This window comes from Acomys minous, assembly GCF_964271855.1.
Source record: "Acomys minous genome assembly, chromosome: 9".
NCBI lineage: Eukaryota > Metazoa > Chordata > Mammalia > Rodentia > Muridae > Acomys > Acomys minous.
The window spans coordinates 40158944-40177105 of record NC_140490.1 but is presented as its reverse complement, the minus strand read 5'-3'; the positions used below and the strand labels follow the sequence as shown (position 1 = coordinate 40177105).

The following is an 18162-nucleotide window of genomic DNA, read 5'->3' as shown; positions in this document are numbered from 1 at the left end:
AGAATGGCCTTATCCCAATCTTAGAAAAGTCTTATTGCATTTTGTGCCAGTATTCCAGATTTGCCTTGCTATCTTTATCATTCTGAAATGATCTTTGAATAAATTGATCCCAAGGTAAAGCTGTTTCTGTAAGAGTTCCATATAAACTAAAATGTATGTATTCATTTCTGTGTGGCTCAAGTATAGTAACGTGGTGGAGATTCATCTGTGTTCAAGGGTTTATCAGTATATCATCTTTCTTCCTTTCTTCTCATCCTGTTCCACTCCCTCTTTTTCACATAACAGCCCAAGTTTGCTTTTAACTCCTGGCACTCTTCCTCCCTTGCCCTTCTGAGTGTAGAGATTGTAGGCATGAACCACCATTTCTGTTCAACTCTTTCTTTCTTAAAATACCTTTGTTGAGGTATATATAATATATGTAGCATACAGTGTGGTAGCATTGTATAGGCTCATATTTTGAGATTCCTTTTGGCTTTTTTTGACACAATGTTTCCTTTTAAAACCCTGGAATAGACCAGACTGGCATTGAACTCAAGAGAGCTACCCGCCTCTGCCTTCTAAGTGCTGAGATTAAAGGCTTGTGTCACCATACTCAGCAAGAGACTTTTGTTTAGTTTTTAATGTGTTTTATATCTGTTTGTGTTTGATTTTTCTTTGTTATTCTTAAAATTATTTAGATGTTTATGGATATTTCTCATACATATATGGCTAAGAATCAGTTCTATGCCTGGAGCATGAGTAGGCCAGAAGAAGATATCAGATGCCCTGGAATTGGAATTTAAAGATAGTTGTAAAGTACCATGTGGGTGTTGGGATTTCCCCCCCCCCTGCCCCCGATTTATTTATGTATTATGTATACAATATTCTGCCTGCATGTGTACCTGCCCGCCAGAAGAGAACAGCAAATCTCCTAGATGGCTGTGAGCCACCAGTGGTATTGAACTCAGGACGTCTGAAAGAACAGACAATGCTCTTAATCTCTGAGCCATCTTCTCTAGCCCCATGATCCTGGGAAATAAAATTGGGTCCTTTGGATGAATAGCTTGTCCTCCTAACTGCTGAGTCATCTGTCCAATCCCAAAGATGCTGACTTTAAAGGGGGGGGGGGGCAGGGCCTGTATGGCTGGCAAGATGGCTTAAGCCCATACAAGTACCTAACACAGAGCCTTAAGACATGAGTTATTGGGGCTGGAGAGATGGCTCAGAGGTTAAGAGCGCCGCCTGCTCTTCCAGAGGTCCTGAGTTCAATTCCCAGCAACCACATGGTGGCTCACAACCATCTATAATGTGATCTGATGCCTTCTTTGGCAGATAAAGGACTGATATACAATAAATAAAATAAATAAATCTTTAGAAAAAAAAAAGACATGAGTTGTTGATGCCCAGGACCCAATAAAGAACTGACTCCTCCAGGTTTTCCTCTGGTCTCTATCAAAATATGACATGATATTTGTGCTTGGCGAGGTGACTCTTACCAGGCAGGTGGATCTTGTGAGTTCAAGGCCAGCCTAGTCAACAAAGCTAGTGTAGGACAGCCAAGTCTACACAGAGAAACTGTCAGAAAAAAAGAATTGTGTAAATTAAATAGTATAGCTTTTATTCTCTAGAAAGAGCCAAGAATTGCACCATTTTGCTTTGGTTCTCCTTCACTGTCAGTATCTTATTTTACTGTGTGGCAGAGGCTCCTGCTTGAGTTTACACTTACTAACTGGTACTGCTGGGTGTCTCCTTCATGTGTCTGTTGCCACCTTGTATTCAAACCATTGGAGAAGTAGAGTTAGGGTCTCTGTAGCCCAGGCTGTCCTGGAACTCAACGATATGGACTAGACTTGGTCTCAAACTCAACGATACACCTGCCTTTTCCTTTAAAGTGATAAGAAGTAAAGGGATGTGCCATCACACGTATTCTGAATATAAAGTCTCTCTCAGAGAGGCTTTTTAAGATATCTCCCAATCTGTGGCTTAAATTTTGATTTTTTTTTTTTTTTTTTTTTTTTTTTTTTTTTTTTTTTTTTTTTTTTGCGGGAAGGGGAAGAACTTTAGATAACCTCATGTAGCCTTAACCCCACTGTGTAGTTGAGGATGACGGATGACTTTGAACCTTCTGACTCTCCTAATTCTACTTATAGATGTCAGGATTGTAGGAGTATGCTAACACCCCTGACTATGACAACAATTTTTTAAATCAAAAAATATATAAGAATCATAATCTTTTAATATTCATATTATTTGTTTCTGATTATGTCACATCTGTGCAGATGCCCTCAGAGACCAGCAGTGGATGTCAATTTCTGAGCTGGTAATATAGGCAAAAAATGTAAGCTACTCAGTATGAGCACTGGGAAAGAAACTCAGTTTTAACTGTTGAACCATCTCTCTGGTTCCATGTTTTTAATTTTAAAAATTATTAACTAACACATAATTATTATAATCTATATGGAGTGCAGTGTGCTGGTTCCACATGTTATCTCATGATCAGTTAGGGTAAAGACCACACATTCTTTTAAATATTTATCATCTTTTTGTTGTGAGACCATGTGAATTCCCTTCCTTTGGATCTTTTAAAAATAACTTAAGAGAGCCCTGCTGTGTAGCAGAATCCTCTTCTAATAACAGCTTTATATTTTGTTGACTAACTTCATCTCAGGTCTCTGAGTTTCTGTAACTGCTGTTAAATTCTCTTCTTTTGTATAGTTATGTATGGTTTTTAATTTTTATTTTTCATATTATTGTGTATATGTATATATGATGTGAAAGAACTCATACATGCCGTGGTATGTATATGTAGGTCCAAGAATTATGTTGTAGAATTGGTGCATTCTGGCCATCAAACTCAGGTCATTATACTTACACAGCATAGGTCGTGTTGGCTAGAATCAAACTCTAGACTAGGCTGTCCTAGAAATCCCCAGATCCTACTGCTTCTGCCTCCCAAATGCTTAGGTTAAAGGTGTGATGTTTGGTTTGAGCTTTGATTGTTTTGCATTTGTGAATGTTTGTTTGTTTTGCTTGCTTTTTTTGAAACTAGGTTTCTCTGTAGCCCAGTCTAGCTTTGGGTTCATCAAGTAGCTTAGGGTAACCTTCAACTCCGTCAAGACCTCCCCCTCAGCTCCAAATGACTGGCTGGCCTTAGCTGTTCATGTCAGGTTTAAACCTCATTCCAGGACTGGAGAGATGGCTCAGCAGTGCCCTCTTCTGGCCTGCAGGCAGGCAGAACACTGTATATACATATGTATGTACATACACACAGACATACATCTTTTTTTAAAAAACCACCTCATTCCAGTATTGGGACATCATGTAGAATCTGAGTTCAATCCTCAAATACATAGTAAGCTTGAGGCCTGGTTAGGCTTATAAAACCCTGACTCAAATAAGACAAAACAAATAAAAACTTAAAAAACAAATAAGGGGGCTGGAGAGATGGCTCAGTGGTTAAGAGCACTGGCTGCTCTTCCAGAGGTCCTGAGTTCAATTCCCGGCAACCACATGGTGGCTCATAACTATCTATAATGAGATCTGATGCCCTCTGCTAGTGTCCTGGTGTTCATGCAGGCAGAGCACTGTGTGTGTGTGTGTGTGTGTGTGTGTGTGTGTGTGTGTGTGTGTGTGTGTGTGTGTTTTTTAACAAATAAGATCTCAAACCCAGCTATCCAGATAACACAGTCAGACATTATCTCTTTTTCCATTGCCCTAGCCTCAGTAACAGTAAAATTAGTATTAAAATATGCACTTCAATCACTGGGCTGTGATTTCCCATTCTAGATCACATTTTTTCAGAGTCCTTTTTGGTATTGCAAGTTACTAGAATGCAGACAGGCAAAGTAGCATCAGTCCTCCAAGAGCTGCCTATCACTGTGTGTGTGTGTGTGTGTGTGTGTGTGTGTGTGTGTGTGTACACAGCTGCAGCAGCTTTGAGCTTTGAGCTCTGTTTTCTCACTTCAACCTTTTCTTTACAGTTATTTATTGTTTTTAAAATGACAAGTATTATCTGTAGGCCTAGCTAGCAATCAATCAAGACACAGACACTTGTTATATTTTAAGATAGCCTTAGTTAACCTGGGGCAGGGCAGATATCAATCCTCTAAATTGCCTCCCATAGTGGGGCAGGCATGGGATCCCTGTCTCAATCCCATGCCATCTGCTTCTAATAACTTCTATCAAGCTACCTCCCATCCATAATCCCAAATACTTGCTCATGTTCTTCATCTGGGCTGGATTCTCCATCCACGCCGCAGGCCATGTGCTTCTCCTCCAGCTAACCCATGGCAGCCTTCCTCTCTTCACTCCAGATCTCCTTTTTTTCTTGGCAGTCCTTCTTCTTCCCAGAATTCCTTCCTCTCTAAGCCCCACCTATCTTCTCTGCCCTGCCCAGGTGGGATGGCTTTTTATTAAGCAAAAGGTGGGTCAGACAGCAAGCAGTAATTAGCATCAAACTATACCAGACCATCCCCCAACAGTTATTTACAAATCTCATTGCGAGAAATGTCCAAGTCCTTTGGTATGGCTGAACCTGTAGGGAAGAAAATGTTGTATAGAATATGTCTAATATCAGTAAAACAATTCTGAATTACTATCCATTTTCTTAGATAGATTGAATAAAATCTAAATTAGAAAATCCAAAATAAAAATGAACATCAGATCCCACGAATCTGAGAAACAACCTCAATGAGAACTTAAGAATTTGTTTTCTTAGATCTATCTCATTGATTCTAGAACAAGTTTGATCCACTTGGACCCATCATACTTGTTAGCACTTTGACTAAGTTTAGGCAGACAAAACCATGGCTAGCCATCCTTACTGCATTACAGGTTCCAGGGATTGTTAGGGAAGGATTCCTCCTCTCCATCTCTCAGTGGCTGCCAAACACAATCCTGGGTCTTGTCCTTTGGTTGCTACAGAGACCACATGAGTGACCTCACTAACTTGTCAGCATCTGGCTTGTCTTGAGTCCATGATACAGATGAGGCAGGAATCATGTGCATAATAAATGCCTGGAACATTGAAGGATTCAAATATTAATTGACTGTATATTTCCTTTTTTGTGAGTATTCAGTGGAGGTTCAGTCAAAAGAAAATAGAGGTGTTCGGGTTCTTCTGCAAAATATTTAAAGATAGCTTTCTTTCACCTTTGCTTTTTAGCGGTTGGGACATTGGTTTCTTCCACAACTAAGCATTTTATTTAGAGGTATTTTTTTATGCTTTTGCCCATTGTTATGGGCAAAATGTTTAACCTAACCATGAACCCAAGAGCACTTCAGACATCCAAGAAAAAAAATTCCTCTGATGATTAAGAAGGCTTACAGTCAGAAATGTTAGCAGAGGACCTTTGAAAGCTGCTCCTCAACCCTAGGACCAAGCTTCTTCCCGCTCCACCAGAACGCTGGCTCCAGGCCCATGACAGAAGTGAAAGAATCTTGCATGCGATTAGGGAGTCTTTCCTAGATAGAGAGGATTCTGGACATTGCTGTCAGTGCAGAGAGATCCTATAGCAGGGTTGCAGAGTTGAAAAGATTTACTCAGATTGAGCTGGGGGAACTGGAAGTACTGGTCTTAATGGAGATAGGGATGGTGAAGTTGATTAAACTGTACAGCAATCATTTTTAATGGAAAACATTGAAAAATTACATTGGGCCGTAATCTTCCTATTAACCTTGGAGATTGGTCCATACACATATACTCTGTTGCATGTGTAAGTTTTTCTGGTACTTTGATCATCTCTGAGCTTGATCACACATTTTCCTGACTCCTTAACAATACAGAATGAGATGATGTTTTGGGTCTCAACCATTACCACTATATCTTAGTTTTGTATATCTCATGCCAGTCCAGCAGTAGGGCATTCATTCCACCATCTTCCTCCTTGCCTCCTGGTCCTGCTACTGCCCCCCTGCTGCTGTGGTCTGCTCTTTGCTGCTTGAGGATTAGTGGAGGGCCTACCATCCATAGCTAGGGATAGGGGGAAGGGAGTAAAGTAGGGGTAATGTATCAGAAAAGCCGCAGCTGTATAACTGCTATAACTCTTGCAAGCACAGCCCTTCCTGTGCTCCAGGAATGTTTTCCCACCTTCTTTTCCTCTTCATCCTCCTCTCATTTTACCATTTCCTCTCCTCATTCTGCCTTTCCCTGGGAAGCCATCATAGCTGCCACTGTTGACACTTAGTTCTTGATATAATTTGTTTGTTACATACATATACAATCACTAGTATTTGTTAGATAAAAGGTACAAACACAGGCTGGGTATGGTAGCCCACACCTTTAACCCCAACGCATAAGAAGACAGAAGCAGACTGATCTCTGTGAGTTGGAGGCCAACCTAGTCTACAAAGTAAATCTAGGATACCCAGAGCTATATATACAAACCCTGTCTCATAAAGCGAAAAGAGAGCTGGGCAGTGGTGGCAGCACACGTCTTTAATCCCAGCACTTGGAGGCAGAGGCAGGTGGATCGCTGTCAGTTCGAATCCAGCCTGGTCTACAAAGTGAGTCTAGGACAGCCAAGGTTACATAGAGAAACCCTGTCTTGGGGAGCGGGGAAGCCAAAAGAGAGAGAGAAAGAGTGTGTTCATGCTCAGGTTTGCTCTTTACTACTTGCCTTTTCCCTTCTTTTGCGTCTCATGGTGCTGTAGCTCCAAAGTAGGATCTCTGCTTTTCTCCCGTACCCTCTTCTCTTTCTTTCCTTAAGCTTTTCTTATGGACATATAAAAAGGTAGAACAAAAAGTAAATTTTGCATGTGTTTGGCTGGGAAGGTGAACTTCAGTCAATCAAGAGATTGCCATATAAGCGTAAGGACCCAAGTTTGGATTCCCAACGTTAGTATAAAATGCCATCATGACAATATGTGTAATCTCAGGCACCCGGAGGTACAGTCAGATTCCTAGAGCCAACCTGGTGGTATCGGTGAGTAACACTTTCTCAAAAAATAAAGTAGACGAGACTACAAAGATGACTTTGTGATAAAGAGGACTTCTTGGTGCTCTTTCATGGAACCTGAGTTCATTTCCTTGTACCCATACCTGGCAGCTCACAACTGCTTGTAATTCAAATTTCAGCAGATCCAGCCGAGCTCATGCATGCATACATCTACACAAAAATGCACGCGTATACACACACACACACACACACACACACACACACACACACACACACACACAAATCTTTAAAATAAAAGGTAGAGGGGAACTGAGGAAGGCATTCCATGTCAACCTTCACTTACAAACTTGTACACACAGAAAGAATCTACAAATGCTCCCTCTGTGCAGTTGAAGTCTTCTAACAGAACTTTTAAAAGAAAATCCAGGGGCTGGAGAGATGGCTCAGTGGTTAAGAGCACTGTCTGCTCTTCTGTAGATTCTGAGTTCAATTCCTGGCAACCACATGATGGCTCACCACCATCTATACTATGATCTGATCCCAGTAGAGGACTCATACATTAAAATAAATCTTTTTTTAAAGAAAGAAAAGAAAATCCATTAGGTTTTCAACAGTTATACTAACTCCTATGTTCATTTTCCAATTTTTCCATTTGTATTTAAAACAAAAACTTGACTGTAATGGCTTTTTATTTAATTTTATTTTCAGTGGGAGAGAGGTATTTGAGACAGAGTTTCTCTGTGTAGCCTTGGTTGTCCTGGAACTTCCTCAATAGACCAGGCTGGCCTGGAACTCACAGAGATCCATCTGCCTCTGCCTCCTGAGTGCTGGGATTAAAGGCGTGCGCCACCACGCCGGGCTGCAGTTTACATTCTTAAACCAGTCTTTTGAATTAGGGCCTGGGCTCATCTGTTAGCCTAAGCTGGCTGACCATCACATCCCAGGGGTCCTCTTTTTTCTGTTCTCATAGTGTTAGGATGATAACTCCATGCCACCATACCTCTCTTTTTAGATGAGTGTTGCTCGTTTAACTCAGATCCATATGCTTGCCCAAAACAAAGGCATCTTTTTCTATAGCATTTAAAGTCTCAAAAGCCTAATATGGATATGCCTGTATAATCCTAGCACTTGGGAGTTCATAGCAAGAAAATTAAGAATTGAAGGTTATTTTCAGTTAAATGGTAAGTTGGAGGCCAGTATGAACATCATGACTCTGTCTTTAAAAAAAAAAAAAAAAGTAAAACCCAAATAAAATACATATGTTGTTCTGTTTTTGTTTTAATGTTTGTGTTGTTGTAGTTGTTGTTGTTGTTTCATTTTATTATTGTTGTTTGGTCAGTCGGGTTTGTGTGTGTGTGTGATTATTTATTTGTTAAAGCTTTGACTATTTGTCCTATTGAATTTTCTACCCTTTAAATTTGATTGGTAGTGTATTTGATATATTCCTTTAACTTGTTCTTCTATTTTACTTCTTCAAAAAGTACTTATTTTGTCTGTTTATTATGGGTGTGCATGCATGTGCCATAATTGCTATCTTGAGGTCAGAGAACAACTTGTAGTAGTCATTTTTTTTACCAAATGAGTCCATAAGATAAGATAGAGCAAGTTACACTTATGCCTGCTTCTTGTTCCTGTGTTTTCTTTCTTTTTTTTTTTCTTCCTTTATTAATTTATTCTTGTTTACATCTCAATGGTTATCCCATCCCTTGTATCCTTTCTGTGTTTTCTTTATCTCCTATAACATAGGTGGATCTAGAGGATGGATTTCATCAAAATTCAGTTTCTCTTTTGACAGGAATGCTTTGTAGACAGTATAGTACACATCCTGTTACATCCTACCAACAAGCACATATCTGATCAGATTGTCTACTTATAAAGATACTAAGGTTGTTTATTTGTTAGGGTCAGATTTTTTCAGTTTCGTGAATTTTATAATCTTCTTCACTAACTTGCACCTACTGCTTAGGTTGGGGCAGATGCTTTCGGTTTTTCGAGACAGGCTTTCTCTGTGTAGCACTGGCTATTCTGGGCTCACTTTGTAGACCAGCCAGCCTTGAACTCACAGAGATCCGCCTGCCTCTGCCTCCCAAGTACTGGGATTACAGGCATGTGTCATGTGCCCAGCTTAGTAGATACTTGTAGTAGTATTTGTTTTCTTTCTCTTTCTCAGGAATCCATACCTGTTTTGTATGTAAGCAGAGTGGGGAAGATGTGAAAAGGTGCCTTCTACCTTTATGTGGAAAGTTTTACCATGAGGAGTGTGTCCAGAAGTACCCACCCACTGTCACGCAGAACAAGGGCTTCCGGTGCCCCCTCCACATCTGTATAACCTGCCACGCTGCTAATCCCACCAATGTATCTGCTTCTAAAGGTTTGCATTTTTTTGTTTTTAATAGAAATCAATCTAATTATAAGACTTGGGTTGTTATTTTAAAGTGCAACCTGCTAATCCCAGCATTCAAGAGGCAGAGACAGGAGGATTGCTATGAGTTTGCGGCCAGCCTAGTCTACAGACAGCCAAGGCTACACAGAGAAACCAAAAAAAAAAAAAAAAAAAAAGTGCAGCCTGGAAAATTTCTTCATAGACTCCTGCTTGTCAGGTAAAGTAGCAACATTGTGGCTTACTAGAATAATTAGTTGTATTCTGTGCAACTCCGAGCTAGCAATTTAAAATATTTCCATATCATATGAAATTTTGTTTGAAAACACCTTCTATTTAGTGTATTTTATATTTCCTTTTAATGTTGCTACTGTATATTGATTTAAATAGCTTGATGCTAGTTTTTAGTTGCTAAGGTATATTAGGAGATCCATCTGGACAATAAGCATCATAGAATACTAGGCAAACACTAGTACCCCACCATTCCATTGGTTTTAGTTTGAATTTATTCCAGGAAATTATTTGGATCATGGTCTCTTTGCTGAGGCAGGTTCATTTGCTCCTAATGGGGATTAACAAAGAGCTTCCCTCTTATTCATAATAGTGGTTTACATGATTCAGAGCCATGTTTTAGGGCGGGGAGGGAGGTTGTTTTATTTTTTGAAACAAGGTTTCTGTGTATCCTTGGCGCTTTGTAGACCAGGCTGGCATCACTGGGTGCTGGGACTGAAGACATGGCACATGTTTTTAAGTGGTCTTTTACTGCTGATATTTTCTCCCTCCTGGCAAATAGACTTGAATAATGCACTTTGTTTCCATGTATAATTTTCTCCTCTTGGTCTTCCCCCATTTCCCTGCTTTCCAAAATATAGGTCGTCTGATGCGCTGTGTCCGATGTCCCGTGGCATACCATGCCAATGACTTTTGTCTTGCTGCTGGGTCAAAAATCCTTGCATCTAACAGTATCATCTGCCCTAATCACTTCACCCCTAGGCGGGGCTGCCGAAATCATGAGCATGTTAATGTCAGTTGGTGTTTTGTGTGCTCAGAAGGTAAGTTGTGACTCCTGGTTGTATGAGTGGTTTCAGAGTGATTATCCAGTGTTTTGTATTTTATATGTATTGGAGTGAATATTGAATCCCTGGAATCTGTTTGTGTCAGCTACCCAGTGCTGGGGTTACAGGCTGGCTTTTTTCTTGGGGACTAGGGACCCTAACTTAGGTTCTTATGCTTCTATAGTAAGCCACTGAGACATCTCTCTAGTCTCTCATGCATCCTTTGTAATTTATAATATATGGGGTTAGGAATATTTGGTATGGTACTTGGCCTACCATGTCCCAAGCATTGGTTTTATGTGAATTTGTGTGGTGGTGTCTTTACCACAAATGTCTGTACATCACCTGAGTGTAGTGCCAGAGGAGACCAGATCCTTTAGAACTAGAGTTAAAGGAGGTTGTTAAGGGGCTGGAGAAAGGTTAAGAGCACTGACTGCTCTTCCAAAGGTCTCGAGTTCAATTCCCAGCAACCACATGGTGGCTCATGACCGTCTGTAATGACATCTGGTGCCTTTTTGTGCTAGGCAAATGCACATGTGGACAGAATACTGTATAAATAATAAATAAATCTTTAAAGAAAAATGAAGAAGGTTGTTAATGACCATGTGATTGCTGGGGAATCAAAGCCTGGTCCTCTGCAAGAACAGCTCATGCTTTGAACCACTGAGCCATCTTTCCAACTCCTGATGAAGGGTTTTTTTTTTTTAGTTTATATATGTATATTTACCATATTTTTTGGTGTATTAGACAACCCCCAGCTTTTCCAGTTAAAATATGAAGGTTGCAATATTCTTGCTGTATAAGACTACCCCTGCTGCTGTGTGTAGCAGGTTCGGGCATGTGTCTATTTGCAGGTAGGGCACAGACAGCCAGGCATTAAAAAGTTCAAAAGTCATCTTATACACAAGAAAATGTTATTTTTATGACTTATGCCTCTACTATGCTTCTACTAAAGACATACACAACCATGCCCAGCCTGAAGAAAGTTTCTAGAACAAAGCAGAAAAACAGTAGCACAGGCTATAAAAGAACTCAGTACTTCATAAAAGCTAAAAACAAGTCCAAAGATCAACCAAAATGTTCTCGTTGTTCTAAGTCTATAACCACACCTTATTTAAACAACTTCAATAAGAGTATGATGGTGAGTGGAGACAGCTAGAAGTTATGAGCAAAGGAGCTCAGTAGGAATACCAAACACCCTGCTTTAGAAGTGCTTCATCTGGCCTGGTGCAGTGGCGTGTGCCTGTAACCCAGTACTCAGGGAGGCAGATGCAAGCAGATCAATGTAGCCTAGTCTACAAAGGCTACACAGAGAAACCTTGTCTCAGTGCGGGCAGGAGGGAAGAGAAGAGAGAATATGAGAATGAATGAATGAGATATGCCTCCCCTCTGCTGGCAAAGCAAAATAGTTCATATAACTATTGCTGCAATTGCCAAGTTCTGAAAAATTAGTGTTAAAAAAAGAGTGGAAGAGCTAATTATGTGGAGTTGCTGTTTATGTATCAGGTACTGCTGAGTGGTTTGTTGACTTAGTTTTCAAAAGTGATTATTGTTCATTATAAAATGTTGCTAGTGGAGAAATTAAATCTCAGCAAGGAAAGTGAGTTCCTAAAGTAATAAGCATTTAGAGCTTAAAGCCCTTTCCTGTCAGCAGCTAGCTTGTGTTTTATGTTTGCAGGGGTGGTTCAGTTGGTAAAGTGCTACCCACCTGAGTTCAGATTGTCTTGCTTCTGTAAAAAGCAAAGCACATTCCTATAATACAACATTGTCAGATCAGAGACAGGCAGATAACTTGAGTTTATTGGCTAGTCAGCCAGCCTAGCAAAATTGATGAGCTCTAGGTTCAGTAAGAGACATTGTCACAAAAAATGAGGTAGAAGCTGGGTGTGGTGGCGCACGCCTTTAATTCCAGCGTTCTGGAGGCAGAGGCAGGTGGATTGCTGTGAGTTCGAGGCCACTCTGGTCTACAAAGCGAGTCCAGGACAGCCAAGGTTAACACAGAGAGATTCTGTCTCACGGGGGAAAATGAGGTCGAGAGCAATCAAGAAATAAATGCAGCACCAAGCTCTGACCCCCACGGGCATGCAAAATACATGTACATACACAAACTCTGTTGTGCTTTTCTTATATATGGTCTCTATTTGCCAGAAATAGTCTTAGCAAGGAAAGAAAATGCTTACTGATATTTATGCACATAAATTTTGTTTACTTTTCACCTTATTGCCTAAACTAATTTTGCTAGTAAAATATATACTATTTCTTATCCAAGTTTGAAAAACTTTGATGTGAGCTGGGAGCTCAGGAATGTTAGAACATCACATATATTGTTGCAGAAAAGTCTGCATGTATGGTTTGGTTTTGGTTTGGTTTTTCAAAGTAGGGTTTCTCTGTGTAACAGCACTGACTGGCTGTCTTGATCTCACTTTGTAGACCAGGCCCCTGCTTCTGCCTCCCAAGTGCTGGGATGAAGGGCATGCACCACCATGCCCAGCTCTTCTGCCCTTGGCTTGGGTTACAAATTTTGACTAGGAGCTGAGCAACTTTATATAACCTTGTGATCTAAATGCCACGTTTTTTTATTCCTGTAGGAGGCAGTCTTCTGTGCTGTGATTCTTGCCCTGCTGCTTTTCATCGTGAATGCCTAAACATTGATATCCCTGAAGGGAATTGGTATTGCAATGACTGTAAGGCTGGCAAAAAACCACACTACAGGGAGATTGTGTGGGTAAAAGTTGGTCGATACAGGTGAGTAAGTATGACAAAAAATGGCACTCATTTCTTTTATCACCCTCTGTTTCTTGGGTTCTGGTAGATTATTAACTTTCAAAATGCTCTTTATATTTAGGCATAATAGTCCAAGCCCCAATCAGTTGTCCTTTATAGCAAAAAATTAAATGTGATTTATTTCCAGGAAAATGTATGATTTCAATCTGTATGTGTGCTGTATCAAATTCCTTACTGAAGTAAAATAAGCCAGGAAGATGCATTATTAACATTTCAGAGTATTTCTTGCAGAGATACATGGTCATGTCCTTCTCCACCAAATGCCTATTTATAGTTTATACCAGGAGTTCATTTTACTTTTGTTCTTGAAGTTGTGATTTGAGTGGGAATGTATAAAAGTGCACAACATAAATTTGGTTTTGTTTGTTTGATTTTAAACAATGTTTCATTGTATAGCCCTGGCTAGCCTCAAACTCAGAGAGATCTGCCTGCCCCTGATTCCTGGTATTATCCAGATAACATGAATGATTTCAATATAACAAAGGAACACTATGGTTATATACTTTATACATTTCTAGGAGAGAATCTGGGTGTGGTGGTATACCATGTATTTCCAGCAGTTGGGAGCCTGAAGCAGGAGGATCATAAATTCATGGCCAATTCTGGCTGTGTAACAAGACCCTATATCAAAACAAGCAGAAAAAGTCTACTAGAGAAAAGTTTAAAGGTTATTGACACACACACGCACAAAATAGATCTTAAAAGATGGGAAATATTAATTATCTTAGTTAGATAATTACAGGGAGTTTCTATTTTAGTTTTTGCTTTTGATTAAGGGTCTTAACTCTAGCCCATGATGTGTAAACCAGGCAGGTCTGAAACTGACAGATATCCACCTGCCTTTTCCTGCTGAGTTTAATTCACTCCTAGGATTAAAAATGTGCACCACCAGCGGAGTAAATCTCTGAGTTCGAGGCCAGCCTGGTCTACAGAGTGTCCAGGATAGCCAGGACTAAAAGAGAAACCCTGTCTTGAAAATCAAAAACAAAACAAAAAAATTTATGCATGACCAAGTCCAGTCAGTTTTTTCTTTAAAGTGCAAATTGTCTAGTGTGTAACTGTCAAGGCCCTTAATTAAGTTGAGCATTCTTATTTTTTCACATTTTTCATTGTTTGTTCATTATTTGTTTGTTTATTTTTTCAAGTCAAGATTTCTCTGTGTACCCTTGGCTGTTCTGGACTCATTTTATAGACCAGGCTGAATTTGAACTTAACAGTGATCTTGCCTGCCGTCTGCCTCTTTGATTGCTGGGATTAAAGGCATATGCCACCATGCCAGCTTATTATCACATAATTTAATTGTGTATGTGGATGTGTTCATGTGAGTACAAGTGCCCTATGAGACAAAAAACATGGGATCCCGTGGAGCTGAGTATACAGACGGTTGTGAGCCAGCTGATACGGTTGCTGGGAATGGAACAGAATCCTGTAGAACAGCAGCACGTGCTCCTATTCACTGTGCCATCTCTCTAGCCACCACTGTCAGATTTTCATTTCATTGTTACAGGAATTTCTTAAGTAAATATTATGGTTATAAATATTTGTGTACCATAATTTCTTGAAGTAACAGGTTCTAAGAGATTATTTATATATTTGTGAGTGGTCTGTTATTTCATTCTTCTGCAACGTTCTCCTTGTCTGTATTGTTGTTGATTTATAAAATTGCCATGGATTGGGAGTTGAGGCTATGGCTAAGTAGCAGAAGGCTTGCGATACAAGCGTGAGGAGTAGTGTTCTGAACTGAGCACCCTCCTAAGTGTGAGGCAGGCGGGTAGCCTACCTGCAGTCTCAGAGTTTGGGAAGCAGAGATAAGGATCCTGAAGGCAAACTGGCTAGCTAGACCAGAAAGGACTGGTAAGCTCAAGAACCTGCCTCAGTAAATAGAAAGGACCAGGACCCAGGAAAACACAGTGTCCACTTTGTACCTGTACACACTACACATACACATGTCTCTCCTCCCCCCCCCCCCAAAAAAAAAAAAAGACAGTAAGTAGGTTATTTCCTAGTGCCTTTGCAGGCTTGTAGAGGTTTCTTTTCTTATTTGTACCGTTTCCAGGTGGTGGCCAGCTGAGATCTGCCATCCTCGAGCCGTTCCCTCTAACATTGATAAGATGAGACATGATGTGGGAGAGTTCCCTGTTCTCTTCTTTGGGTCGAATGACTATCTATGGACTCATCAGGCCCGAGTCTTCCCTTACATGGAAGGAGATGTGAGCAGCAAAGATAAGATGGGAAAAGGAGTTGATGGAACATATAAAAAAGGTAACTTTGCTCTTATTATTGCTCAGTCAGGCAAAGACTTCTATAGCTGAGTGTCTGCTCTGTGTTCAATGTTCATATAATGGCTCAGGTTGTCTAAAGCATTGTGGTGCCTACTTTTAATCCAGCACTCAAGGGTAAGGCAGAAGAATTATAGGATCAAGGTTACCTTGGATTATATTGTGAGTTCTAGGATGATTTTTGTTATATAGTAAGAATGTGTCTCAAAAAGTAAAAAGAAGCCAGGTGCTTTGCACACACTTGTAATTCCAGCTCTTGGGTGGTAGAGCATAGGTTCAGTGGCCTGGCTCCTGTGAGACTGTCTCAACAAAACAGAATTGGCTGGGATTATAGATGTACTTTAGTAGTACAGGGTTTGCCTGTAAGGTCTTGGATTGATTCCCAACAGTTTTCAAATTTAGGTATCCATGTTGATACATTGCTGTAATTCCAGTTGTTAGGAAGATGAAGCAGGAAGATCACAAATTTGCGGCCAGCTTCTGTTGAATAGCAAGACCCTGCTATACAAAATTAATTATTTTCTTAATTAAAGCCAGATGTGGTGCCAGGTGTGGTGGCGCACAGCTTTAATCCCAGCACTTGTGAGGCAGAGACAGGTGGATCGCTGTGAGTTCGAGGTCAGCCTGGTCTGCAAAACGAGTCCAGGACAGCCAAGGCTACACAGAGAGACCCTGTCTCAAAAAACAAAAACAAACAAAACAAAAAGCCATATGTGGTGGTACTCGCCTTTAATCCCAGCACTCTGGAGGCAGAAGCAAGAGAATCTCCAGAGTTCAATGCCAGCCTGGTGTACCTAGCCAGTTAAAGAAGTAAATTAGACAGAATTAGCATACTGTGTTTTATAGTGCTGCATCATCAGTGTCCTGACCTGGCAGGGTCATATTAGCTAGTGCCATTGTTTTTGTAGAGAAGTCACTCCAGAATTATAGTTTCAGTTCAACTCTAACTGTACTTTGGGGACGGCTTCCTTTGGTCTTCTCTCTTCTTCTATCTCAGTATCTCATCTCATTAACAATTGAGCTGTGCACCTCACTTCAGTCTGCTGTGCAAGGACTCAAAGCTACTTTAACTTTTTTTTTTTTCATAAACAAAAGTTGTAAAAGCAATTAAAATTGCAGGGAAATAAAGGAGTTTTTAATAAGCTGGCCTATCACCAAAGGCAATATAGAGTATCATGGGGGTAAGATATGTCCCCCTGCTATTAGCTTTACCACTTAGCAGGGAGATATAATGAGGGAGAGGTTCTTTGAATATCTTCCTGTTTAAAATAAATCTATGAAGCAATTAGTATTTTTCCTACAGTTGTCCTTTGAAAGGCAATATATTTCTTGTTAAATGGGTATTGAAGCTTAGGAATTTGTCTAGGATAAGGAGAAAAGTATTTTAATGATCTGATGCTTACTAATGCAGTGATTCTATGTTAGTTTAGAACAGAACATTAATTTAACAAATGTTCTGTTTACCCCATGCTCTTAGAGTCCCATTTGCCATATGGACTCTGGAAAAACCTGGAATATTGGTTCTAATAGTATAGGAGCTTGAATAGTGAGTCCTGTCATCCCAGATAATCAGTGGCTACACCACCACCATTTTTGCCTGTGTAAAACTGGCTGTCACTAAAGCTAGAGAAGGTAGCCCTACGAAAGGCCTGTGTCTGAGCCCGCTGAAGTCTTAGTGTATTTGTCATTATACCTACGGCCGACTACCGACTTAGCCCTCTAGGAATATATCTTTTGTGCTTGAATCTGAAACAGGTTTCAACAGTCAGGATGTCATCCTGTGGCTGTTACAGTCTGGAAACTGAAATGTTGAAGTCATAGATGTCTTTGTCAAGTGACGCTTTGAAGAAAGAACCATAAAAACAGTTACCAATTGTTGTTTTCCAGGCAATTTAATTGTTTGTTTTCTGTTTTTAAGTATTTATGGCAACTTTATTAATAGATAGCATCTTGATTTTGTACTTGTAGAATTGGCCCTATAAAGGTTACGTTATTTGCCCAAAGTCTGTGCCACATGGTAAGTGGGGTAGGAAGGTTTTTGGCTCTGGCAGTTAGACTGAAATTATAATGTTTTTCTTCTTGTTTTTGAGACAGGATCTCAGTACAGTTTATAAGATGAGAGCCTATATCTGGAAAAATGAGTGAAATAGGTGGTTTTAGGTAGTTCTGTGGAGTAGGATGACAAGGGAGAGAGAGCATGCATAATAACCATAAGGTGTTCATTGTAAGTTCGAGGAGAGAATCTTTAAAGAAGTAATAGATCCATAGGGTAAAGCTACAAAAAGAAAAGAGGGAACATTAGAGTTCGCAGTTTTATTCTGGTAGTAGAACAAGAAATTACACATTTAAGTTGAGTCAGAAGGCTGTTGGATTTTCCAGATACTGTAATCTTTGAAGGATTATGACAGCATAAAGTGAATTTAGAGATACAGATCTGCTTGCTGTTAGGCCCGTAGTGTTAGTAGAATAGATGCAAGACAATGCAAGATGCCAATACCTAGCACCAAGGAAAAGAGAAGTGCATCTTTGGAATTCTTCAAGAATGTAGCCAGCACATGGCTTGTGGCACTTAGGAAATTGTGCTCTGGAAGCAGAGGTATTTTATTTTCTGTGATGGAGGTTATCTGTATTTTATACTTGCTTATGGGTTATATTTATTTTAATGTTATGTCTGAATACCTTGGAGATTTTCATAGTCATTTAAAAATAGATGTCATAGTTTTGCCTTTTCATGTAATGTTGATTTACTATTGTTGCTAAGACATGGGTTTTCTCTATCTTAAAAGTAA

General features: G+C 39.9%; 1 protein-coding gene and 1 pseudogene across 23 annotated transcripts in view; one reads left to right on the top strand and one right to left on the bottom strand.

Annotated features, from left to right (window-relative positions):
• Positions 1–18162, bottom strand: part of LOC311605065 (small ribosomal subunit protein uS2-like) — a 986626-nt pseudogene that overhangs the window by 813526 nt on the left and 154938 nt on the right. The gene's annotated exons all lie outside the window — the stretch shown is intronic.
• Positions 1–18162, top strand: part of NSD1 (nuclear receptor binding SET domain protein 1) — a 120220-nt gene that overhangs the window by 83511 nt on the left and 18547 nt on the right. For all 22 annotated transcript variants that reach the window (XM_084795736.1, XM_084795731.1, XM_084795721.1 and 19 more), the window contains 4 exons: positions 9046–9246; positions 10128–10307; positions 12899–13055; positions 15151–15356. In XM_084795736.1, coding sequence (XP_084651862.1) covers positions 9046–9246; positions 10128–10307; positions 12899–13055; positions 15151–15356 — 744 coding nt within the window. The remainder of the gene's footprint in view (positions 1–9045; positions 9247–10127; positions 10308–12898; positions 13056–15150; positions 15357–18162) is intronic.